Raw genomic sequence first — 22,804 nt, forward strand, 5'->3', positions numbered from 1 at the left:
GTTGACATTCACGCACGCAATGCTTGATGACTGCTGAACCATGCCGTTGGTCGCGACGGGCCGCAATGTGACGCACCCTATTTTGAAACCAACTCGTAGTCAACGTTGGCGATACGACAAGTGTTCTTCGTGTGTGTACAGCGCATCTGGCATCCTTTCCCCCCCCTCCAGCTGAAATGGCCGAGGCATGTTTTGCGATGGAGACGTCAAATTGATGGCCCCAGGCAACTGAAGTGTGCAGGGAACAGCGGTCCATGATGCCACCTTCATCCAAACCTCTCACTCTGAGAAAGCAGGACAGAGCAATCAAATCAGACGACGCAATTGTCAAAGTGTCCAACTTGCGCGTGGAGCCGTGTTCACCACTTCTGAACCTCAACACCACCAATCCATCATAGCCTTGCGATCCACGACCACACCTTTTTGTTCAGCTGGCATTGCTTCATTTTCATTGTTAGATATCTTGTGCATTATTGTTACCGTTCAGCCGCATTCACTTTCATTCGTTATACCGCGCCCGATCAACCTGGAAGCCAATATTGTACGACAATCACATAGCCACACATAAACGTAGCCGCATTTCATCATGGCAGGAGGGTTAATGAACTCGATACATGCCCCAAAGGCACATCAACCACCGCCATCCTCATCGCCGCCGCCATCTCATTCTCACCGTGAGTCTCCCTTGCTCAGAAGCTACATCCATGCCCCCTATCCCTTCTCAGCCCCATCTCCAGTGCTCTTAGCCTGGCACGTACGGTCTACAGCATCTGGCCAGAACACGACGGACACATCGATTGTCAGTGAAATAATGGATGACTGTTCTTGGAATGGACGGAAAAGGCACTATGATGGTCGTTGAAGCTGTTCCAGCCACGGAGCATGCATGTTTTCAGGGGTCGCAAATATGGACTGCACAGGATGGATGGCATATGTGGTATCGCAGACATGACACCACATACCGCATCAACCAGGGGGTCTTTGCTCTCTCATGTCACATGCCTCATGGTATCCGTTTAGTGGTCTTTCACCGCAATGCTTGTCCAGTAGCTGACCCCTCTCCAGATTCCCATCATGATGAAGGCGAATCTTTCCACGATGGACCAGGTCCAAAGTCCAAGAAGCACCGGCCACCACGCAAAAAGCAGCTCATGAAATACATTCCCAAGTCCGATCCAGAACCTCAGCAACAGTCACCACCACCTCCTTCTTCACCAGCCCCGGCAAAAGCACCCGTGAATCCTCCGTCTCCACCAAGGACCCAAGTATCCCCTCAACTACAGCCGCAGGCCGGGGCTCAACGAAAACCATCTGTGGTCGCCCCCAGTCCTCCACCTCCCATCACCACTACCTCCATCCCCATCAGGACCACCACTAGCAACACCTCCCCGACCCCCAAATCCCCGGTCCGCGTTAGCCCCTCCGCCAAACACGAGCTGATCCGCTACACCAAGATCGTCCGCCGCCTCAAATGGAAGCTCCCCTTCCTGGCCTCCGGCTATGCCCTCGCGCTTAAGGGCCGCAACCCCAAGCATGGCGACGCCGTGATCAGCGGTGGCGTGCTCAACGAGGGGGAGATCATGTTCAAGCTCGATTTCTTCGAGTACTACATGCTCATCGAGCGCGCGCTGGTCCATCTGCTGGGGGTGTTTGGGATTACGGTTAGTGGGAATGGGATTCAGGGGAAGGGATTGGCGGGGAGTCGGTTTAATCAGCACGGAGGAGGAGGGAGCCGGGAAGGCAGCCGTGGGGGAAGTCCTAAGGAGGGTTCACCTAATCGGGCTGCTGCAGTGGGGGAAGGGGCTGGGGCTGGGGCTGGGGCTAAGGGAGAGGGTGCTGCTGCTACTGCTGCTGGAGGAAATGGGGGTGGAAAGTTTCAGCATCGGTATCACGCTCATGTTCTGGAAGCGTTTGATTCCCCTGTTCACCCACTGCATGATATCTTGGGCAAGGGCGAAGTGCGCAAGCAACTGCAGCGGGCAAAAGACTTGCGGAACCGATGGAAGACGGCCGACTCGGAGGCCGAGGAGAAGGAGCGGGTCAAGTTGACGGCCCCGTTGGAGAGTTATGACGTGGAAAAGATGCTCGAGACGATCTTCCAAGGGTTCGATGCGGCGTTCTTGATTGCCGAGTGGCATGTTCGGGACAAGGAGGGTGGTTTAGAGAAGGGTGCGCAGTCGTCGCTGAACTGGGCGGATGATGATGATGAGGATGGTGATGCTACCATGATGGATTGGGCGGCGCAGGAGGCGGATCAGTGGGAGTTCATGGTGGATGCTATGGATTGGGAAGCTGTCTGAGCAAACCAATGCCCTTGATGACCTTCCACGGTTGTATTATGATGTGGTGCTGGGAGCTAACGGACAATATAGGACTACTAAGCTTTTTTGTATCAATTTGGAAATATGACTAGCAATATCAAATAGCATTCCAAGCAGGGCTGGATCTCGGTCTTGATAATGTTGATGGCTTCCCATCTTCTAACGAGCGAGCAGAAGACGCCTAGGCGCTTGGAATCCTCCAACAACTTCTCCTGTTTCAAGTCGTTTGTTTGGATGTATCCCTGCACCCAAAATTCGAGCTTAAAATCTTACTACGACAGTGCGCAACGAATGAGATGCCTCACAGCGCGCTTATTGACTACTATAAACCCTGTACTCCCCTCCTCGACCAGAAATCCTTCCGTTGTCGTCAACTTCCCTCCAACGACAACACCTACTCCGCCAAAGTCCTCACCACCTCAAAGCGCCCAATCTCTCAGCCTGTTGTTGTTCCCTATCATATTCTCTGTAATACATAATCGATATCTCTTCGGATGTACTTGCACATGGCACCACCAATGCTTATGCTCATGCCTTATAACTCCAAAAAATAGGATGGCAACGACAGAAAAAGGCCAATTCAGCTACAACTCGGTGCCTCTTCCAGACGCCAACACTCACGTCCGTCTACTGGAGCTCTGCCCGGTTTCTGATAATAAAGACGAGCTCTATTGCAAGCTATACGCCGCGCCCGTTGCAGACTTGCCAAGCTACAGCGCTGTATCGTATGCTTGGGGCGATAACACCAAACCCCACAGCATCCGCATCGTTGACTACGACCGGGCACCAACATCGACGGAGGAAGGCTTGGACAAAGAGAATGGGCACACATGTCTCCTACCCATCACATCTTCACTGGATACCTGTCTGCGTCAATTCCGTACGTACAAGGAACTCCGCTTGACGCCTCTTTGGATCGACCAGGTCTGTATCAATCAAGATGATGACGAAGAAAAGTCGTGTCAGATTCAACTCATGAATCAGATCTACTCATCGGCAAAGGAAGTGTACGTCTGGCTTGGCCTGGATGCTGATGGCTCTGACGAGGTTTTCCAAGCCTTCCGCCAGGTTGCCGAGTGCATGTGGGATTCTGAACTTTTCGGCAAGGACCGGGCTATAAAATGGTTTCCTGCCCCTCGCGCCATCTTCTACAACAGGATAGACACCCCTGAGGTTGAAGAGTTGCTTCGGAAAGTCGTACCGATAGTCGTCCCATTGTTGCGGGAGAAGAAGTTCCTGGCTTGGTACAAGAGGAACTGGTTTTTACGGATATGGACAATCCAAGAGTTTTGTCTCAATCAGTACACCTTCTTTGTGTGCGGTGACAGAGCGGTCCTTGATGAGGTTGTGCTACTGGTATGGGAAGTATTCCTCATTCTCCCCGACTTCCACCACGACACAAGATTCCGGAACGCCTTCAAAGACCATCCTGAGATCCTTTCGTTGGTGGATTCGGTACCAGCAACCCTACTCCCACCCCCGATGCAGCATCTGTTTGACACAAAAGGGTCGTTGAAGCGTGGGAAACGCGCCTCTTTACGAGAACTACTCGTACAGGTGTCTACGCGGCTTGATCTCGGCGACCACCGCGTCGATATTCTCTCAACAAAATATCGGGATAGAGTTTATGGGCTGCTTGGTCTAGTGGCCGATGCCGAAGGGCTTGATATTCGGCCGGATTACAGCAAGTCCACCACCTCCGCTGAGGTACTCACACAGACAGCGCGGAGTATCATCAAGACGGAAGGCAGCGTTTCCATTCTCCGCTTTTCACAATTTCCAAAACACAATGTCGAGGATCCTGACGAAGCCGGCCACTGCCAACCCGAGCAACTCCCGTCGTGGGCCCCAGACTGGGCGAACGGAACACAATACAGCTACCAGTTCCTCGACAACGTATTCTCAGCCTGTGGCAAATTTTCATCAACAGCCGACCTCATTCCCACCTCCTCTCCATCCATTCTCGGCCTCCGGGGCCTGGTGGTCGACAAGATCGAGGCCGTGGGCTTGCCCTGGCGTGCAGACTGGGGTCTGAAGGCCTACCACCGCTACATCCTTCAGTACTTTGCCATTATCAAAGACATGAAGCGTCGCTCAGCAGAAAAGAATTCTTTTTCTAGCGATAATGACAAAATATACCCCAACCCCTCAAGACGCAACCAATCATTATGGCGCCTGGCACTCGGCGACTGCTACGTGAACGGCCCCCAAAAACGAGGAAGGGCAACGGCCGATGACGTTGTCCCGGTCTTTATGGAGTTGATTGACCATTGCAGCTTTTGCTGTTCCGTGGACGAGAAACTACAAAAACTACAACAACAGCAACAGCAACAGCAAAGCGAAACCGGTAGCGGCAACAACAACGAACCATCACCCCCCGAACTCGACCAGGAAACCCTCGATTTCATGGTCGATCGCTGGGACGAGCTCCAGTCCAAAGGATCATACCTGAATAACATGATGCGCATGGACGGAAAACGTCCGTATCTCACTGCTCAGAAGGGATACCTGGGCATGGCGCCCAAGCATGCGCAACCCGGTGATGTGGTGGTCCTGCTGTGTGGGGATAGCATACCGTATGTGCTCAGGCCGGCAGGACATGGAGAGGGTGACGACGACAATCATTACAGTACCTCTAGTAATACGTACACTTTTGTTGGCGAGGCTTATTGTGATGGGATCATGGATGGGGAGTTGGAGGGCAGGTTGGAGAGGGAGAGGCAGGAGTTTTTCATTGAATGAGAATCTAGGTCCGTCTGGTACATAGCTGCCAATACACTCGAATTGGGTTTATAGACGCACAAAATACCCTCAATAAGCACATACGACCATACCCACTGGAAAACTCGGGATCCCGTCCGCTCTCCCATAGATAAGCCAGTGAGGGCCAGACTAGTAGTTGGGTCGGTGACGACCAGCGAATCCCCTGGTGTTGTATGTTTTTTTTAATGAGATTTTGTCACTTGCTCCTTTTTTGCCCTCGAGACTTTCCTATCTATTTTCTCTACTCCCTCGCCTTTCTGTTTTGCCCCTCTCACATATGGTATCACAGATCCCGCCGGAGTGGAACTTCCAGTAACCCGTCAGTGGGTGACGGCCGTGACGGTTCACTCACTGATTCTTTGGCGTTCACTAAAGTAATATATTTCCTTGTGCATGTAACTTCATCAATCGTAGCTACTATGACAAAATTTAGACCATAAAATCACAATCCCTTAATCCCAATCATGTCCGTCCCTTTACCAGCCGTTTCCCAAGTCCACTGTTGTTTTCACTTATATTTCAACCTCACCAGCATGTCCTCCCACTAGACGTGTGATTGCTCCTGTTCGTTTTCTGGAGCTTCTGTTATCTGTCTACCCTTCTTGTCACAGAAGAAGAAGTCGAACATGCCTACGAAGTTAGCGACATGGATAGCAATTTTGAGTGCTGCCAGGCGTGGAAGATGACATGCCAACTCTGTAGCTTGGAGGAGGAAGGGAAACAGAGGGACATTTCACTCATGCCCAGAGACAGCACTTTATAAGAGCAGACCTAAGCTGAGAGATTTAAGTAAGACACTCCCCCACAAAATTATCACGCTTTTTCTGATACGGCAAGAGGCTCGGAGGGAAGAAGAAACATGGAAGTGGCTTTCTCTTGTGATCGGTTCGAACGTTGATCTTGGTCGATGACAGGAGACTGAGCCGAAATACCATGTGTGATACCGTCCAAGAGCTGAATGGATACTTTGTCTTTGAATCGTTCCGTCTTCCATAGTTGGGACTAGTGTATGGGCGTCTCATGACTGTACACCATATTCCTTGACTCTTCCGCAGGATTGTTGTTTTCGGTAAGCCTGGTAGATCAGGATGGACCCCGAGTCCCGAGGAATGTTTTATGCAAGAAACTGCATCCATGATGGCATTCCAAGGTGATCCGCACCGATGAGCTCAGTGCCAAAAGAGACGGCGTTCGATAAAAAGGGAAAGTGTTCGTTTCACACTTGAAGGTTCACCTACTCTTCAACCCATTCGTCAACATAAGAGGGTTAGAGTCGATAGATTAGTTACAAAAGAGTTAGTGACTAAAAGAGAAATTCTAGATGCACCATTGACCAATCTGCAAGAAGAAAACCGTATGTGACGTTAACTGAAATTGAAGGTCAACACAATGTTCGATATGCACTGTTCTGAAAGCACTATTATCACCAGGATATATCGCCCCTAGTGAGCAGCATCGTCCGGACCAGTGCCGTTTCTCTCTCCAACTGCACAACATGATCAGTATTGAGATCCCAAAAGCCACAAGAAAAGACTTACCATCCAGCGCAACAAGGAAACGGCTCACGCAGTTGTAGCAAGCGATCTAGTGAGTCGATGTTAGCCCCAAGAACTTTGCTCTCGACACGGCCTTTTGCTCGCCATCCTCCCGGACTCCTCGACCTTTGACGGTCTCTCATATCTCACTCTCACCCACACCTCCCTCACCCTTTTCCTTCTTCCCTCGCCCGCATCTTTCCGAGTTTTCCCCTCATCATAAAGACACAACCCAAAGAAACAGTACTCACAATAGCAGTCAACTCCACTACCTCCCTCTTGCTAAACAGCCCTCTAACCTTCTCAAACGTCTCATCCCGCACCTTCACATTCCTCGTCATCTCATCCGTCAAGCACACCGCCGCCCACTGCCTCTCATTCAACCCTCCCCTCTGCCGGTCTCCTTCCTCAATCAGCAGCGGTTCCTGCCTCTTGACCACCCCCAGACCATCCTCGCCCTCGCTGACGCCCGCCTGAACGGCCAGGGGCGCATGGTGGTGCCACTCGTACCAGGCGCCGTTGCAGACGGCCACGCGGGAAATGGCCAGCTCGCGCTCGTCCGCGGGAAGAAGGGTTTGCGTGCGGATGGCGCCCAGGAAGGAGTTCCAGCCGTCGGCGACGGGCGGGGAGTGGAGCAGGGTTAGGTCCAAGGGTTGGAGGGGACGGGGTGCGCGGCGGGCGGTGATGCGGTCGACGATGGCTTGTTCGGCTTCCGAAGAGGTGGGTGGGGGGTTGGGGACGTAGGGGAGACGCATTTTGGTGAGTGGGGTTGTGGTGAGTGATCTGGTGGTGTTGGTGAGTGGTGACGACGGAAGTCGTGTAAGTCGTGTGTAAGAGGATAGCCGGTGTGGTAGTGAACTGCGGAGGAGATGTTTGAGGGAGATGGACATTGAATGTAAGATGTAGGAGGGAAGAACAGACAGAAGAAAAAGGATGAAATGGAATAGGTACTACAAGCTTGATGACTTGACAGCTGCAATGCACGAGTACTGTGGTAGTATCATCGGCTTGTTGAAGCCGGTGACGCAGGTCCGTACCTGGGGGCCGGCGGTCGGCAGCGGGGGTTGCGGGGAATCTCTTGCCCGCCTGTCTGCCGCCCGGAAGGAGGGGTCGGCAAGTGGACGTGGGCCCGGAGCATCAACGTCAACAACCAGCTTATGCGAGGTACCGGCCTGAATATCACAACCTGATCATCAAAATAATGCGGTTGGATGTTCGAGCATCGATGTACATGTCTTTGACTTCAAACCTCTCCATTCGGACTGGCTCTGAACGCTATGATTATCTAGCCGCTTGGCCGTTCAGGAACATCTCGTCTCATTTGATGCTTTGAAACAGATTCGACATGATACAATGTGAGATAAACTGCAGTCCGAAGCCGCAGATCCTCCAGATAGTGGACAGGTGAAGACAACCTCTCAGAGGGACAAAGACTAGGTTGGATCGGTTTGTCCTTGTGCAGCAAATCCGGCGCCTATTTTGGAGTGAGTATCTCCCAAAAGTGATTTTCCGTTGTTGTCAACATATGAAGAACAGTGAAGTTTCAGGAGACAGTAACGATGTGACATTTGTGCAAAGGCGAGTGGTTGATCAACGTTGATCTGGAGATGTTGTTCAGAGTCAAGATCAGTCACCAAACGGCCGCTCATGGTGCAGTGTTGTTTAATTCAGCGGCACAGTGTTAACAATACTGCCCTGTGCTTACCCTGTGTGGGGCTCTTGTGAAAGCTTGGCACTTTTCCTTTCCCAGCAACAATGCGTCCGGTGCCCCTCTGCCCCTCCAGCGCAATGTTTGGCAGACAAGCCCACTGCCGCCAAAACAAAAGTTCGCGATAATCAACACAGGGCACAACGACACAACCGCACGCGCAACAAACCTCACCAGATACCACTCAACCGCACATCCATTCCTTCACGACATTTTCAACAACAATAAGGCTGCCAGATTGATGGACCCCTCTCCTCAATCACCCCCCACCAAAAAGCGCAAAATGGCGACCTCAACCTCAACCTCTACCGCCGCCCCCGCGGTTGTCGAAGAACACCAATTCCCCCTCCCCCCGATCCTCACCCACCCTTCCGCCGCCCCTCCCACCCTCATCACACAAGGCGCCGAAGGCCGTCTCTACAAAACAACCTTCTTCTCTCCCGACATCCCCTGCGCGCTCAAGTACCGACCTCCCAAGCCCTACCGGCACCCGGTTCTCGACGCCCGCCTGACCAAAGCCCGTCTCGCCTTCGAAGCCAAAGTCCTCGAGCGGTGCCGGCGCGAGGGCGTTCCCGTGCCTGCCGTGTACGCCCAGAACGCGGCAGCGGGCTGGATCGCGGTGGAATGGATTGAGGGTGCGCCGGTGCGGGTGAAGATCAATGAGTGGTTGGGGCAGAGGCCGAAGAATGAGGAGGAGGAAAGGTCAGCCGCGGAGCAGGATCAAGGACCGTTGATTGAGTTGATGAAGAGGATCGGGGCCGCGATAGCGGCGTTGCATAGGACGGGTGTGGTGCATGGAGATCTGACGACTAGTAATATGATGTTGAGGCCACACACGAAGAAGACGACGACGACGATGACGAGCGAGCAGACGAATGGAGTGAGCAAAGAAGAGGAAAAGGCCAAGCTGCTGGAGGGAGACGTGGTGATTATCGACTTTGGCTTGGCGAACCAGAGCCAGTCGGACGAAGACCGAGCGACGGATCTGTATGTCCTCGAGAGGGCGTTCGCGAGCACACACCCCCGGGCGGAGAACCTGTTTGAGCACTTGCTGGAGTCGTACAAGCAGAGCTTCAAGAAGGGAGCGTCCGTGTTACATAAATTGGAGGATGTGAGGATGCGTGGGAGGAAGAGGAGCATGATTGGGTAATGGTGTACATCTCTTTTTTTGGCGACAACCAGGCGAGAAAGGATACCCATGAATTTATGCACATACAAGAACATTTTTGCCATGATGATGAGTCCGAACAGCGGAGCTCGCGCGCTGGAAAGGAAAGTGAAGTCGCAATACATTCATGCAAATCAAAATTCCATTTTCATAAGCAAGGAAGACAACGCAATTGGTAGTAATATCAATAGAATCAGAATGCCTGCTTGCCTGCCTGGCCACCCGTCCCATCCAAAAAAACTCCCTTCGACCCAGCTACACAATATGCAGCAGCTATATAGGTCGGTTTTGTATGCGGTTCTATTAACCCCCCAAGTATTTTAGAGTGAGTGCCTCAGTTCAACTCGGCACCGGCAAAGTATCCTTTATTCTCAATCACGCCCCTATTCTTCACCACAGCCGTGTACTTAATCACCCATTGTGGCGTGAGGTTTCCCGTCAAGCCGCCGCTGCCCGTCGCTGGGTCAGCCAGAAGCCCAGCACCCTGCGGGCCCAGGAGTTCCCTCAGCGTCCCCTCGGGCAAGATATCCGTGCAATCGCTATGCACCAACAACTCCACATTTTGTTCCTTAGCCAGCGTCGCCAGCGGCGGCGGCACGTTGCAGCAGTTCTTGAGGTTGATCTGGTCCACCGCCGGCGGGATTGCCACGCGCTTGATGAACCGCGCCAGCTTCTCGGTGCCAAACTCGGAGATGCCCAGCCTTTTCACCAGTCCCTGGCGGTGCAGCTCCTCGACGGCCGCCTGCCAAGTCGCAATCTCGGACTCGTCGTCACCCTGCGAAGCGTTCAGCTTGTCGGCCTCCCACTCACAGTCGCCGTCGAAGGACATGCCCGGGAAGGAAACGACGAGCAGGTCGACGTCTGGGATCCCTCCGAGCTCTTTGAGCACTAGCTCCATTGCTTCGGTTGTGTATTGCGCCCGCCTCGAAACGTCGGGCGTTGTGGTAGGCAGGAAGAAAATCTTGACGGTAATGTCGTACTGCGAACACTCTTCAGAGAGTCCAGCGGTTTCCCAGTCGATGCGGGGCACGAAGATTGTGTTGTTTTTCTGGTCTTGCGCCGTCCAATAGAGCGGGCCTGCTACGGGGTCGGTAGTGTTGCTATCGCCATTTGTGGCTTCGTGGACGCCATTGCTGGTGCCATTGGTCGTAGTCGTCGTCTTCGTCGTTCCATTCGCATTCAGGTTCTCAATCTCGTCGGCGTAGTCTAGTTGCGCATCTTGGAAGCTGACTTTCAGAGAGTTTACGAGTTCGAGGTTGGATGCGCCGGGCTTGCGAACAATGGAGGGCCCGCCGGAAATGATGTTTCTGGAGAAAAAAAAAAGTTCGAGCACGCAATTAGTGATTGGGTCTAAGAGATGACTATCTTGCCTATTTTCAAGCGAGGTCGCACACGTAAAGACAAGAGACAAACCACATGGCCTGCCCTGCCCTGCGCCATCATGCTTGAGACCGAAGTCACACAATGAAGAGAAGGACAGACATACCCGGTAGAAAGTATTAACTTGGCCATGACTGCTGAGGATGTTGACGACCTTTTTTTCCTTTTCTTTTGGAAATGGGTAAAAAAAAAGTTAAAACGTTGGCCTGGCGCAAGACGAATCTCTCTACCTCTTGAACTTTAGACTGGATAGTGGGGTTCGACTTGTTTGGTTCAATGGAGCCTAGAACCGATTATTAATGATTTACTGGCATGGGTCCGGGGGTGGTTCGATTCGGGAGTATGAAGGTACCTTTTGTAAGCTTGTGATGATATGCATCACCACAAACGCCGATGGTAGGGTGGTGTTGCCAGAGATAGGCAGTTGTAATGACACAGGGGAACATCGGTTTGGAAAAGTATGAATATCCGTCGTCGACCAAGAACATAACCCAGGATAGAGGTTAGACGGAGTTCTCGCAATGTGGGATGTCCGCAGACCATAAATCGGAGGTTGGTCTTCATCCGACTCTCGGATTTTGACTTTGCGCTAGGTGAAGCATGCCTCTATACGCAACTCCCAGGGAAGGACGCCATGAGCAAGAACAAGTGTGGACTCTCAAGCAAGTTTGTCAGAGTCGGAGATGCATGTCGCGGACATTGCCTAGAGTATCATCGGCAGCCATGCCAGCTTCGGCATCTGATGGCTGTCGGTTGCGTTCTCAACCACACTTCGGTGTAGATATGCGCGGGATGCCGTAGAAGGAGAAGAAAGCGACAGCCAACCAGAAGGTCTGACAGGAATGTTGGGTGAGGAACTGGTGAACGTGGGGAGCCTTGTACTTCTCCCACGCTCAGTCATGTTCGCTTGTTACGGCCACCAACACTGAGGAAGAGAACTAGTTGAGATATGCCGGCAGAAGATGACAGAAAAATGAACCAGACGCCCGCTACGATTGAGGGGATTTACTAATGAAAAAAGGGCTTCCCTTTCGATCCGTTCTTGAGATTTTGTGTGCGTTAGGGGGTTTGCCCAGCAACATCAGCAGAAGATAAAAAGTCTCGTCAATTGTCGTTAGGTACCTACAGTTATGTAGACGATCAACGAACTCCTATGTTAAGCCGTGATCAACTCAGGAGCACATCATCTGCTGTAAGACCACTAAAGAAACCTCTGAAGACCGAGTAGTGCCAGATGCACTAACATTCTTTAGGACCGAGCAGAGCCCCACTTGCCTTGGGTCTGGTTCTTGGGGCACATTGGACGGCCGTCGTCCCGCCCCTTTGGACAGCTCCAGGCGGGAGGAGTCCAGGCTATCGGCGTGGTGTCCTTGTCAAATTTCCCGCCCGTGACAACACCTCCATGATCACATTGTCGACTTCCGCTCAACGTGATCCTGGGTGGTTGATGGAATCATCGTCATCATGGCTATTCAGTATGCGCCCGACAGTCGCCATCTTGCTATTCACAATGAAGTCAAGCTGACCCGGAGCTCTGCAGCTATCTAATCCTCCTCTCGCGCCAGGGCAAAGTGGTGCGTCTTGCCCGCCGCGGGCGTTGCTCTCGTCCCCAACCACGCTGTCCTTCTCCCGACTAACCGCACGTCAAATATCCAGCGCCTGGCCAAATGGTTCACCACTCTGTCTCCCAAGGACAAGGCCAAGATCGTCAAGGACGTTTCCCAGCTTGTCCTGGCTAGGAGGACTCGCATGTGCAACTTTCTCGAATACAAAGGCAAGCTCCGCCAATTCTCCTGGATCGCAACACAACATGGGGCTAACTGTCTTTTTGCTCGTGTGCAGATACCAAGATTGTCTACCGCCGATATGCCTCGCTTTTCTTCATCGCCGGATGCTCCTCCGAGGACAACGAGCTGATCACCCTCGAGATCATCCATCGCTATGTCGAGCAGATGGACAAGTACTACGGCAACGTCTGCGAGCTCGACATCATTTTCTCCTTTACCAAAGCCTACTACATCCTCGACGAGCTCCTGCTGGCGGGAGAGTTGCAGGAAAGCAGCAAGAAGAATGTCCTACGATGCATATCGCAACAAGACGCCTTAGAGGACATGGAGGTGCGTACAAGCATTTGACTTGGAGCCGTGACCGCTTGCCCGGACAGAATTTGCCTTCTTCCCGCGTTGCTACGCCTACACGCTCCCCCCCTTGTTGCAATCCTTATCCATAGACCACCGCGCTCACTGACACGTTTATTGCACTTCCTCAGGTCGAGGATGAAGTCACAAAGATCATGTAAAGGCTGATCAAGCTTTGTGGTGTCTTTTTCCCCATCATCACGACCGACCGGACCGGGTCCCCTCAAACACTTGCGAGTGCCAATGGTCGACATTTATTTACCCCAACAGCACACGCTAATGCATACCCTGACCTCCTGATGCAGGACTTGGAAGAAATAAACAACGCACTCAAGCAGGCCGGAATTCTCTGAAGCAGTGGTAGCAACCACAGTCCCTCCGATAGGTGACGGCACCGGATGGACAGACGAGAGGGGCGACCCGAAGCACGAGAGTACAGCATATGCAACCAGGGAGGACAATAATAATCGCGCCGAGAGAAGGGGAAGCAGAGTGTGGTGTGGTGGCAGGAAGTCGGGGCTACAGTCACCCATTAGGAGGGAGCAAACTCCCTTTCCTTAATCATATAGATATGGGCATTGTAGATTAATGAGCTGCCAAAACTGAGCCACTCGGAGACCGGATACACCACTGATGTCCTAATCATGGACGATGATGGGAGGAAATCAAGTGGAATGCGTATCCGGTACACTGGGCATGGCCTCGGCAATGTGCTTAATGATAACAACGATTCAACGACGCGTTGCCAACACCGATCCATCTGTTCATGACCTCACACATCGGGTGTATGCGCAGAAACAGATCGATTCGCTCGGGAGACGTTTGGGGTGGTATTACCTTGATGCCCACCAAGGAAAGGTTTGTCCACATCGACGTTGAAAGCAACGCTCGTGGAGGGTTGAGACGACTCTATTCGTCAGGTGGTTGTGGTTGACAATTAACATGAGCAGCATTCAGGCCGGGACAAACATTGACACACAGGAAGTGGAACGCACTGCGATGACTGGAGGCTTCCAGGCGGAACGGCGGAGGGGAGTGAGTGGGAATGGAGACTTGGTGGTGACAAGGGAACGCCGATCACTTAGGGGGTGCGACTCCACCCGACTCGAGGAGCCAGCAGCGCATGACCGGGGTTTAGGCGGGTCGACCCCAGCAATCCCCAGCGAGCCAAGGCCAACGTGGGCTGGCGCAAGCAGGCCACTCACCCGAAAGGCCGCCCACCTGTTACTGTCAGCGTCAGCGAACCGGCTCTGGTCCTGATGGCACGGCTTGGAACGTCAGATAGGTAACGAGCCATCGATGGAAAGCGAGACCGCAACCGGGGCACCAGCATATCAATGACCAACAAGAGGACTGACTGGAGCCAAGCTGAACACGGAAAGCATGATGGCTGTACATTATGCCGACCCGATAGCCGGCGGTCCCCTTGGATTCAATTCGGATGGATTGGAAAGAACATCATACACTACATGTATGGGATTTATCCAAGTTGTCCCTCCTCCCACTTTTCCCACTTTTTGTTTGCCAAACTGATCTCAACCTCACTTCAACTAAACAGCAGGACATCACTCGATATATGACGATATCGTCACCCCTATTTCTCCTCACGCTAAACTTACATCAACATCAACAACAACAAAAACCCCACTTCTAACTATCTACTGTGTACAACCACCTACACCTTTTCACTATCTGTACTCGACATCGCGCTAGACATCATAACATCCCGTGTCCCTGTCTTTGTTCATATCTAAGACTTAATCTGGGAGTTGATAGGCAGGATTTCCATAACCGCTTTCCCCCGAACTCACGGACTCGTCGGAGGGACCTAGATTGGTCACATCATCCCCCGTTCACCACACCCTGTTCCCACTTCCTCCGCACCGCCTTTTCCGACGAACAACAATAACAACAACCATAACATCAACGTTTCGCATCAATCTGTTGCGCCATCACGGATCGACCCGGGATCAAGAATTACTGGTTGACTCTCTACAAACACTAATAATATCCTTGTGGTAACTCACTTCATATTCAAACTTTTTCCATCTGGCGATCGCTCGACCCCTCCCGCTTCCAACCAACGACCACAACGATTGCTGAGCTGGGCCTGCCACTTGTTCATCGCCTTTGTTGCAACTCTCACCGTCTCCCATTTATTCGTCGCACCACATTGCGAATACCTATCATATTTATCACTACCCCAACGGCCAAACGCCTCCCGGCTTTTACCACTGCCTAATTGTCACATCACCTTCACAAGTCGCATGCCATCGCAACCACCGGCAAAATGAAGGCAAGTATACGTCGCACCGGTCGAACCGGGCACCGCTACCCTCCAAATACCAGGAGTGGTTGATCGTCGAAAGCAATATTGACCCTTTCACAGTTTCTATCTCTTCCTGCGATAGATGTTGTGACGAGCGCTCTGAACTTCGACACACCAGACTGTCACATCACCGGCAGCTGCGATCTATACACCACCAAGGCTGCGGGTTCCGACAAGCGCCTTTACAAGAACATCCAACAGTCCCTCCAAACTCAGCATGACAACCTCATCAAGTTTGGCAAGTCCCTGTCACCACCACAGCGCGAATCAATCGCCGATACCGTCAACTTTGAGCGGTCTTCACCATTCGGCTCGCTCAACGAAAAGGCCAACCGAAACACATACGCATACCTAATAGCTACTCTCAATGCGTCGCATCCCGACTACGACTTCTCCAATGTCCTGCGACCCGACGACTTTAAGCGCGAGAAAGAGTTGCGCCGCGTCATGGCCCACATAGATAGCACCCTGCAAAGCGTGCGGCCCAATTCATCTTTCCTAGACGTCACAATACCTTGCATGGGCACCTCGCCCGCCGCCGCCTCGAGTTTCGGCTCCTCAGGCCTCGCCATGTCACCCGTCTGGGGCCCTGGCATGTGGGCATCCATCGATAAAGAGATGGACCTCAAGGACTGCTCCATCTTCTCGTACCAACCCGTCGACGCCCCATTTGACGAGGAAGAAGGCGCCATTTGGGCCCTCCACTACTTCTTCTTCAACAAGACTCTCAAGCGCGTCTGCTACCTCTACGTGCGCGGGATGCCGGTCATGTCCCATAGTCCGAGAATACCGGGTCACCACGCCATCATCTCGGCCAAAGGCGGGCTTGTGCGGCCGCGCAGGGCCCTCTACGGGATTGACGAGGAGCTCGACGACGCCGGAGCCAACAAGCGCGCAAGGTACTGGCTCGGAGACCAGTTTGCCGAGCGCGTCATGGCGGATGACGACGACATGGAGGCCGATGACGGTCTAATATGGAATCGCGATGCTGACGGTGACGTCAACTGCAACTATCACGATGACGATTACGACGACTATGATATTGAGAGCCTGGGGGATTACGAAGAGGACGAAGACCTCGAAGACGCGGAAGAAGATGACCATGACAACAAGAACACTAATGGTGGTCGGAGTCAAGCTTCGGCCGCCAAGGGGGGCTGGCGCTCTGAGAATGTTCCGTACCGGGGAGTCAGTGAGGATATTGCGTCGAGGATGGAGATTGATGTTTAGACGACGTCAATCCCATTCCGCTAGTCCTTGAAGACCTAGGACGCTAATGACAGTCGTCGAGGTGGCTGTCATGTTATTCATGCTAATCTGCTACGTTTTTGCTCTTTTTGTTTTTGGCGACAGCCTCATTGTGCGCGAGCCTACGGGAGCGTGAGAGGCTCCTGATTTTCGAGATACCATGGTGTTGGTTCGCGCTCGCATCTTCTTTTCTTGGTGTTTTTCCCTTTTCTCTTTTCTTACCTTTGTTTGCGTGTACATGGTTCGTTTTCATTCATCTGCCTTTTCTTGGATTTTTCTCTTTTACTTTTCTAGCAGCATCCATGCTGTATCACTGCTTCCACGCACGACATCACATCACAATGGGTATAATCTGGCTGGCTAGCTTATACATCAACACGGGAAACGGTAGAATGTTTCTCCCTCAATGGGGTTTGGGTTAAGACATGGGTGGGAGGCATGGATTGACTCAAAATATCCGCCCATGAAAGCTGGCCAGCAATGCATTGGAGAGAGTTCACGACGGCGTAATCGTGTGCTCTTTGGGGATAACTGTGGGAATTTCGCAATAACACGTCTTTTGCTTTTTTGTGGGGTTTGTTTTCCTTGTTCGAGTATCTATGGCTCCAAGGAAATAGTCGTGGGGATTGGATCATTTGTCCTGGGTTTTCAGAAGGTCGGTGAGAGAGACTACAATTCTGGATAACGCTCCGGGTGGATAGGGGTATGGTTACGTTTACGGCTACGTTGCTCTTTTGCTGCTATACTTACTGACTTTGCGCGGAGTATTTCCCAACTACTCTATTCTACTCTTACTACTGAGAGTAATGCGGGTTTCCACAAACGATGTCTTTTGTGACGAACGGAAATGGTTCAACACAAACAATCAAACAGTCTGTGTAATGGCTACTGATATGGGGTTTTTGCGCCTTTCAGATTGCTACAGACGGGAAGCATCTACGAGAATAGATGAGGACAAGCCTGACAAAAGGGTAACGATGAAAACGACGCTTGACATGGCATGGCATGGCAGGGCAATACGATGGAATGACTACTCTACTGAATTACGTAGTTTTAATAGCTTTTGATTTACAAATTAAGTTGCTGTAACAGTATTCTCAGCACCTCGTAACGGAAACACAAGCATGAACAGCTTCTCGGGTAAACGTTTCGAATATGCTTGTGGTGAAACATCAAGACGGAGAACAAAAGGGGGTGGTGGTGACCACGGCAACACTGGCGACGCCTGTGAAGTAGTGTACCCCATTGTATTACCCCACTATCGCACAGCATTGAGGTGCCACTGAAGAAGCAGCCCTTGTCCCCAGTCAGAGAGAGGAGCGATGACGACAGTGCCTCCTCCATCGGACTGGTCCCGGTATTCCGGCTGTCCTTTCCGCACTTTTCCCTCCACAACAGCCAGACTCGACTCCATTGCCCAGCTCCGCAGGCTCCGTCGCTAACGAGGTCGGGATCTGGGATCTCACTATCCACCACCAAAAGTGTCCGAGCCAGGTCATCTCGATCGCTATCGATTGTGAGACAAGTGGAAGAAACCGTCTGATCTTGTTCACAAAATATCAAAGGCAAGACAAAGCAACACTTTGATGGTGTCTTTTTCTTCGTCATGATCTGGGTTGGCACGTGGGTTGGGCAGTGACGACTGAAACATTCACACTTTCTCTGCAAGAAGAGCGTGGGGTATTCCAAGGGCTTGCATTGTTGCGACATCATTACATACAAGTACGCTCTCTCCTTACGAGTCTGACTCTTGACCCCTCTCGACAGCTGAGCTTTGTCAAACTCACCGCTTCCCGGTCAAAACCCACCACCACATCTGCCCCAAGGGTCCTCTCCGCTCCGCTCCGCTCCGTTACGGTACGGGACCCATACTTACCATCAACCGAGTCATCGGTACCCGGTACCGACTACCTACCGTATTCGTACCCCGTACCCCCGCCTCCGCCGCTTGCCGCCACACGCCCGCACTTCGGCTGACAGACGGGTATTCCGGTCCCACACAGGGCATACCGATCGATACCCCACTTTAGTCCGTTCCGAGCCCGGTACATAGCTAGCAGTACCTAGGTTGTCGGCATCATGGCGTCAGCCGTACCCACGGGGTCATTTGGCGCAGGCGCTGGAGGAAAACCCAACAACAGCAACAACAACATCGTCCCCGCTCAGCTGGGCTTCCTGGCCATCTACAACCCCAGTCTTGGCACGACCGACGACACGCTCGAAGACCAAATTGTCTACTACGCCTCGGTCACGACTTTGAAGGACCAGCAGCGCCGAAGACATCGGTCGGACAGATCATCACGCCGTCGTCATCATGCGCCAACCAATTCTGTGTCGGGATCATCTGGAGCAGCAGCTGCCCCCGGCACGGAAGCTGTCTCGAAAGAGGAGAAGAATGAGCGCCTCAGGCAGATAGGACTGGCCCAGGGCATGGTCGAGTTCGGCAAGAGTTTCTCGGGTGGTAAGGCGGTTAATACGATTGATACGGAAAAGAGCAGAGTGGTGCTTCATGAGTTGGAACCCGGGTGGTGGATTTTGGCCGTAGGTTTTCACCCCACCACCACCACCACCACCACTATCAGAGGTTGCATAAACCAACTAACACCCAAAATTAGTCCATAGACCTCACCCGCCTTCCCCTTCTCAACCAAGGCGGCACCAGCAACAACAGCAAAACCTCCGCCTCCCCTCCTCGGTCTCCCATCCCCAGCAGCCCACGTAAAGGAGTAGCTGAAGAAGACCAAAAAGCCGAATACTCCTCCCGCGAACTCAAGCCCGCCGCCCTCTTGTTGCGGGACCTCCTACGTGCCCATGCTTGCTTCCTCCTTCACCACGACAGCTCCCTCTCATCTTTGTTCGTGCGTGCCCAGCGACCCAAGTTTGTGAGCTTGCTCAGCCGCTATTGGGATCTGTTCCTCTCTACGTGGAACGTGCTGCTGCACGGTAACCCGGCGTGTAACATCTATGGCGGGATTAAGATCACTGCTAGCGGGGAACTTGGCGTGGGTGTGGGAGAAGAGGATAGGGGTTCAGGGGAGAGGGAGGTGTTGGAGGGGATGGTGGACAGAGTGGAGGGACTTGTGGATCTGGTAGTGGGCAGGTTTGGAGAGCCTGGAGAGGAAGGGAAGGAGCCGACGGATTGGCTTGGTACCGGAGCGGAACCGGGCGCGGACGACGGTGCGATTTTCTTGGGCACCGGCGCGCTGTCAAGGCAGTCGTTGCGATCGGTGGTGTGGTGGATGGAGGATATGTATACGTGGGGAGAGAACGCGTATGGGGTCATTGAGAGTCCAGCGGCCACGAGAGTGACGCCCAGGAGGCAGCATCGACAGACGGGTAGTAGGGCCAAGATTGCCCCGCTTGGAGAGGTGATGTCGCCCGGGCTGAAGGTATCGGACTTGCGATTGCCGCCGCCGAAGCCGAAGCCGACAACGACACCGCAGTCGGAGACGGAGCAGAGCAAGACAACTTCGGACTCAGACGGCAGACCATCCGGACCGCCAAGGCCGGTTACTTCTCTGCATCCTCCGGCTAAGAGTAGAAGTCCTGCGAGTCCCGCGGGTACAGGTACGGGGACACCGGCCAGCTCGACGACGGATGAGCAAGGAGGCGTCGGCAATCTGTTTAGTTACCTGAAGATGGGCTACGGAACCCATTGGAGTTTGGGAATGGGCGGTAGCTCTCAAAGCATTGAGAAGCAGCAGGACAAGGTCGAGAATCAGAAGCCCAAGAAGCCGCCTAAGGACTGCCAGTTCTTGATCGGTCTCATGGGCGACTTGGAGGGCACGCCAGCAACTAGCCCCGACGGCGAGCCCATCGATCCGTTCGAGGCTGAAGACTCCAATTCGCGTCTGTTGTTGCGCACCTTAACAGTCGAAATCGAAAGTGAAGGCGAAAACCGTCGCCCTTCGCAGGTCCAAAAAGATTTCGGCAGCCACGATACCGAGCTTGCTGAAAGTGAACCCCAGGGTGCCAGCACCGGCACAGTAACCGTCACTGATGAGGATGGCCTCCGCCGCGTCACCGCTGTCACCACAGCCAACAGCTCCAACCCGACCACGAAATCTGGCTCGGCAGCCTCTCGTTCTGTGAACCATCCTGGCTCAGGCCCAGGACATACATCGTCGATGGGTCGCACAGGACAGGCCGGTACTACGGGTATCACCTCCGCTGCCACTACATTCGACTCCCAAGACCGCAACAAGACCAAGAAGCTGCGCGTGGTCGTCTACGTCATGCGCCCCTTCATCTTTGTGTTTCTCTTCCAGCTGCGCACCGACTCCCTCGCCTGGGAAGGCTTCTACAGGAGTTTGCACCAGCAGATGGCTCCCCTCCGAAAGTCGCTGTTGCGGGCTACGGCTTACAGGCCTGAGCGTCCTTCAGACTCGGTAGCTGGAGGGAGCGGTCAGATTTACGATTTGGTATGGGATCCTAAGGAGTTGAGTGTGCACTCGACGATTCCTAATATCCCTGAGCCTCCCGTTCCTGTGGCTGCGGGTGTGGTGGGTGGTTCAGAGACAGCACCGGCCAAGGCGGCCAGGGCACCCTGGAGCCGTATCGAAGCGCTTAACACCCATAACCAGATTCTCAATATGTTCATCAACACCCGCGATGATAATCTCACCGGGTATGAGCGCACTTGCAAGACAAGTAGAGGGTGGTGGATTGTTTGGAATCGTATCCTCGAACGGACCGCTGTCGCGGAGTCTCAACCATATCAACATCTGCTTTCTGTGTCTTCCACCAGAACAGCTTCTCCCGCAGCATCGACTTCGCCTGTAGTCGCCTCCTTCGCCGGCACCAATCAAGATCTCTTTGCCAACGTCAATAAACCCCGACGTGCAAGGGCGGCAAGTGACAAAACTCTTCGGAAGCGGCGGACGTCTGGTTCTTCTTCGTCTTCTTCTTCTTCTTCGCCTAATGCAGAAGCTACTTCTTCCACTGATCCTTCTAACTCGACTGACCCCTCTGGCACTGCTGCATCCGCATCCGCATCCGACGACTCCCTCTCCAGCATTCCTGCAGACCAATCACAATTACCAGGAGACGACGCCGATAACGAGCAAGAAGAAGAGGAAGAGGAAGATTACGAAGAGGAGCACACTTCAAGTGAAACAGCTATCCCTCGCTCTGCTGCCGCTAGCGGTGTCGGTAGTGATTCTTCCTCCTCCTCCTCGTCGGCGGCAAGGAGAAGAAGGGGAAATGACATGGTGGAGGTTTCCAAGGAGATCTTCCTTATTCGCAAAGCGACGGCGGGGGAGAGCGGGACTGGACTTCCTATAGCTGAGAGACACCATGGGCATACGAGGGGTGTGAGCAGTGTTGGGAGTATTGTGAATGCGGCGTCTGCTGCTGTGGGCGGCGGCGGCGGTGGTGGTGGTGGTACCGCTGGTAACGAAAAAGGCGAAAGCAGTGCTGCTGCCGGACCGGGTCAAGCAGCAGCAGCAGCAGCAGCAGGTGGTGGAGGAGTGGGAGGATGGGCGGATGGAGCTACCAAGTTGGCGCAGGGAATTGGTGTCGATACCAAGAGGTATATCGAGGGGTTGTTGACTTTGAATCGTTGATTTGCAAGAAGGGGAAGAGATATCCATGTCGAGCTGGTGGATAACTAGTTCTAGGTGGTAAAAAAAATAGGACACAAGGTAAGTGAACCGTGGTGGTAATGACAAGACAGAGAGATAGAGAGAGAAGGAGCAGTGAGGTTCAGGGACACAGGAGGACAACAAAAATAAACTACTACATCAACAGTAAACAACAAGTTGATGGCTTCACATAGCGGTAATGAAAAATAAACGGGTATGCTTTGGGAGTCCGGCCCGGCCGGGCACTGTTCACTTTATACAAGTCCAGGTCCTGCTCCCGCTCCTGTAACTGCGGCATGAAACCCACCCTCCATATGACCTTGAAGAAATCGCGAAAGTGTCCTCAACAGTTCAGTCAGTTCTTTTATTTCAAAGTACACTTATATTAATCATCCTTTATTCCACCGCGCGCCAGCCACTCACTCCCATCAACCACAACCTACACTGACTAACTGACTACTAAGTCCAGGTAGGTAGGTAAGGTAGCCGGAGGTAGATTAGAGGAGGGAGGGAAAGATTGAATAACGTACAACTGTACACTGCACACCTACCTAGGATAAGACGAGGTTGCGCCCATACACTAAACAAGGAAGTATGTGTGTGTGAAAGTCACAAAGACGACGTATACACCT

The 22,804-nt window shown here is 52.9% G+C and overlaps 10 protein-coding genes across 10 annotated transcripts; 7 read left to right on the forward strand and 3 right to left on the reverse strand.

Moving 5' to 3' along the window:
• Window positions 1-1,151: 1,151 nt before the first annotated feature.
• On the forward strand, window positions 1,152-2,436 carry NEUTE1DRAFT_77340 (uncharacterized protein; the record flags this gene model as incomplete). The annotated part of the gene is made up of 2 exons (XM_009850141.1): window positions 1,152-1,701; window positions 1,858-2,436. The coding sequence occupies 2 exons, from the start codon at window positions 1,152-1,154 to the stop codon at window positions 2,298-2,300; spliced, it is 993 nt and encodes a 330-aa protein (XP_009848443.1).
• A 440-nt stretch (window positions 2,437-2,876) lies between these two features.
• Window positions 2,877-5,063, forward strand: NEUTE1DRAFT_36260 (uncharacterized protein; the record flags this gene model as incomplete). Its single annotated transcript, XM_009848841.1, has 2 exons — window positions 2,877-4,559; window positions 4,620-5,063. 2 exons carry the CDS (start codon window positions 2,877-2,879, stop codon window positions 5,061-5,063), a joined length of 2,127 nt encoding a protein of 708 aa, XP_009847143.1.
• A 1,380-nt stretch (window positions 5,064-6,443) lies between these two features.
• NEUTE1DRAFT_77342 (uncharacterized protein) lies at window positions 6,444-7,374 on the reverse strand (the record flags this gene model as incomplete). The annotated part of the gene is made up of 3 exons (XM_009850142.1): window positions 6,444-6,570; window positions 6,623-6,668; window positions 6,871-7,374. 3 exons carry the CDS (start codon window positions 7,372-7,374, stop codon window positions 6,527-6,529), a joined length of 594 nt encoding a protein of 197 aa, XP_009848444.1.
• A 1,236-nt stretch (window positions 7,375-8,610) lies between these two features.
• On the forward strand, window positions 8,611-9,477 carry NEUTE1DRAFT_144580 (uncharacterized protein; the record flags this gene model as incomplete). The annotated part of the gene is made up of 1 exon (XM_009850143.1): window positions 8,611-9,477. The coding sequence occupies one exon, from the start codon at window positions 8,611-8,613 to the stop codon at window positions 9,475-9,477; it is 867 nt and encodes a 288-aa protein (XP_009848445.1).
• A 203-nt stretch (window positions 9,478-9,680) lies between these two features.
• On the reverse strand, window positions 9,681-11,024 carry NEUTE1DRAFT_77349 (uncharacterized protein; the record flags this gene model as incomplete). The annotated part of the gene is made up of 2 exons (XM_009850144.1): window positions 9,681-10,802; window positions 10,982-11,024. 2 exons carry the CDS (start codon window positions 11,005-11,007, stop codon window positions 9,830-9,832), a joined length of 999 nt encoding a protein of 332 aa, XP_009848446.1.
• A 1,315-nt stretch (window positions 11,025-12,339) lies between these two features.
• Window positions 12,340-13,174, forward strand: NEUTE1DRAFT_98501 (uncharacterized protein; the record flags this gene model as incomplete). Its single annotated transcript, XM_009850145.1, has 5 exons — window positions 12,340-12,350; window positions 12,416-12,449; window positions 12,532-12,649; window positions 12,718-12,992; window positions 13,145-13,174. The coding sequence occupies 5 exons, from the start codon at window positions 12,340-12,342 to the stop codon at window positions 13,172-13,174; spliced, it is 468 nt and encodes a 155-aa protein (XP_009848447.1).
• A 1,799-nt stretch (window positions 13,175-14,973) lies between these two features.
• On the reverse strand, window positions 14,974-15,220 carry NEUTE1DRAFT_116083 (uncharacterized protein; the record flags this gene model as incomplete). The annotated part of the gene is made up of 1 exon (XM_009850146.1): window positions 14,974-15,220. One exon carries the CDS (start codon window positions 15,167-15,169, stop codon window positions 14,984-14,986), a length of 186 nt encoding a protein of 61 aa, XP_009848448.1.
• A 64-nt stretch (window positions 15,221-15,284) lies between these two features.
• On the forward strand, window positions 15,285-17,371 carry NEUTE1DRAFT_58673 (uncharacterized protein; the record flags this gene model as incomplete). Its single annotated transcript, XM_009849075.1, has 2 exons — window positions 15,285-15,309; window positions 15,403-17,371. 2 exons carry the CDS (start codon window positions 15,304-15,306, stop codon window positions 16,570-16,572), a joined length of 1,176 nt encoding a protein of 391 aa, XP_009847377.1.
• A 39-nt stretch (window positions 17,372-17,410) lies between these two features.
• NEUTE1DRAFT_116084 (uncharacterized protein) lies at window positions 17,411-17,689 on the forward strand (the record flags this gene model as incomplete). The annotated part of the gene is made up of 1 exon (XM_009850147.1): window positions 17,411-17,689. The coding sequence occupies one exon, from the start codon at window positions 17,472-17,474 to the stop codon at window positions 17,655-17,657; it is 186 nt and encodes a 61-aa protein (XP_009848449.1).
• Window positions 17,690-18,669: 980 nt separating this feature from the next.
• NEUTE1DRAFT_144583 (uncharacterized protein) lies at window positions 18,670-22,247 on the forward strand (the record flags this gene model as incomplete). Its single annotated transcript, XM_009850148.1, has 2 exons — window positions 18,670-19,131; window positions 19,206-22,247. 2 exons carry the CDS (start codon window positions 18,670-18,672, stop codon window positions 22,152-22,154), a joined length of 3,411 nt encoding a protein of 1,136 aa, XP_009848450.1.
• Window positions 22,248-22,804: the final 557 nt, after the last annotated feature.

Source organism: Neurospora tetrasperma (assembly GCF_000213175.1).
Source record: "Neurospora tetrasperma FGSC 2508 unplaced genomic scaffold NEUTE1scaffold_1, whole genome shotgun sequence".
In the NCBI taxonomy this organism is placed as follows: Eukaryota; Fungi; Ascomycota; class Sordariomycetes; order Sordariales; family Sordariaceae; genus Neurospora; species Neurospora tetrasperma.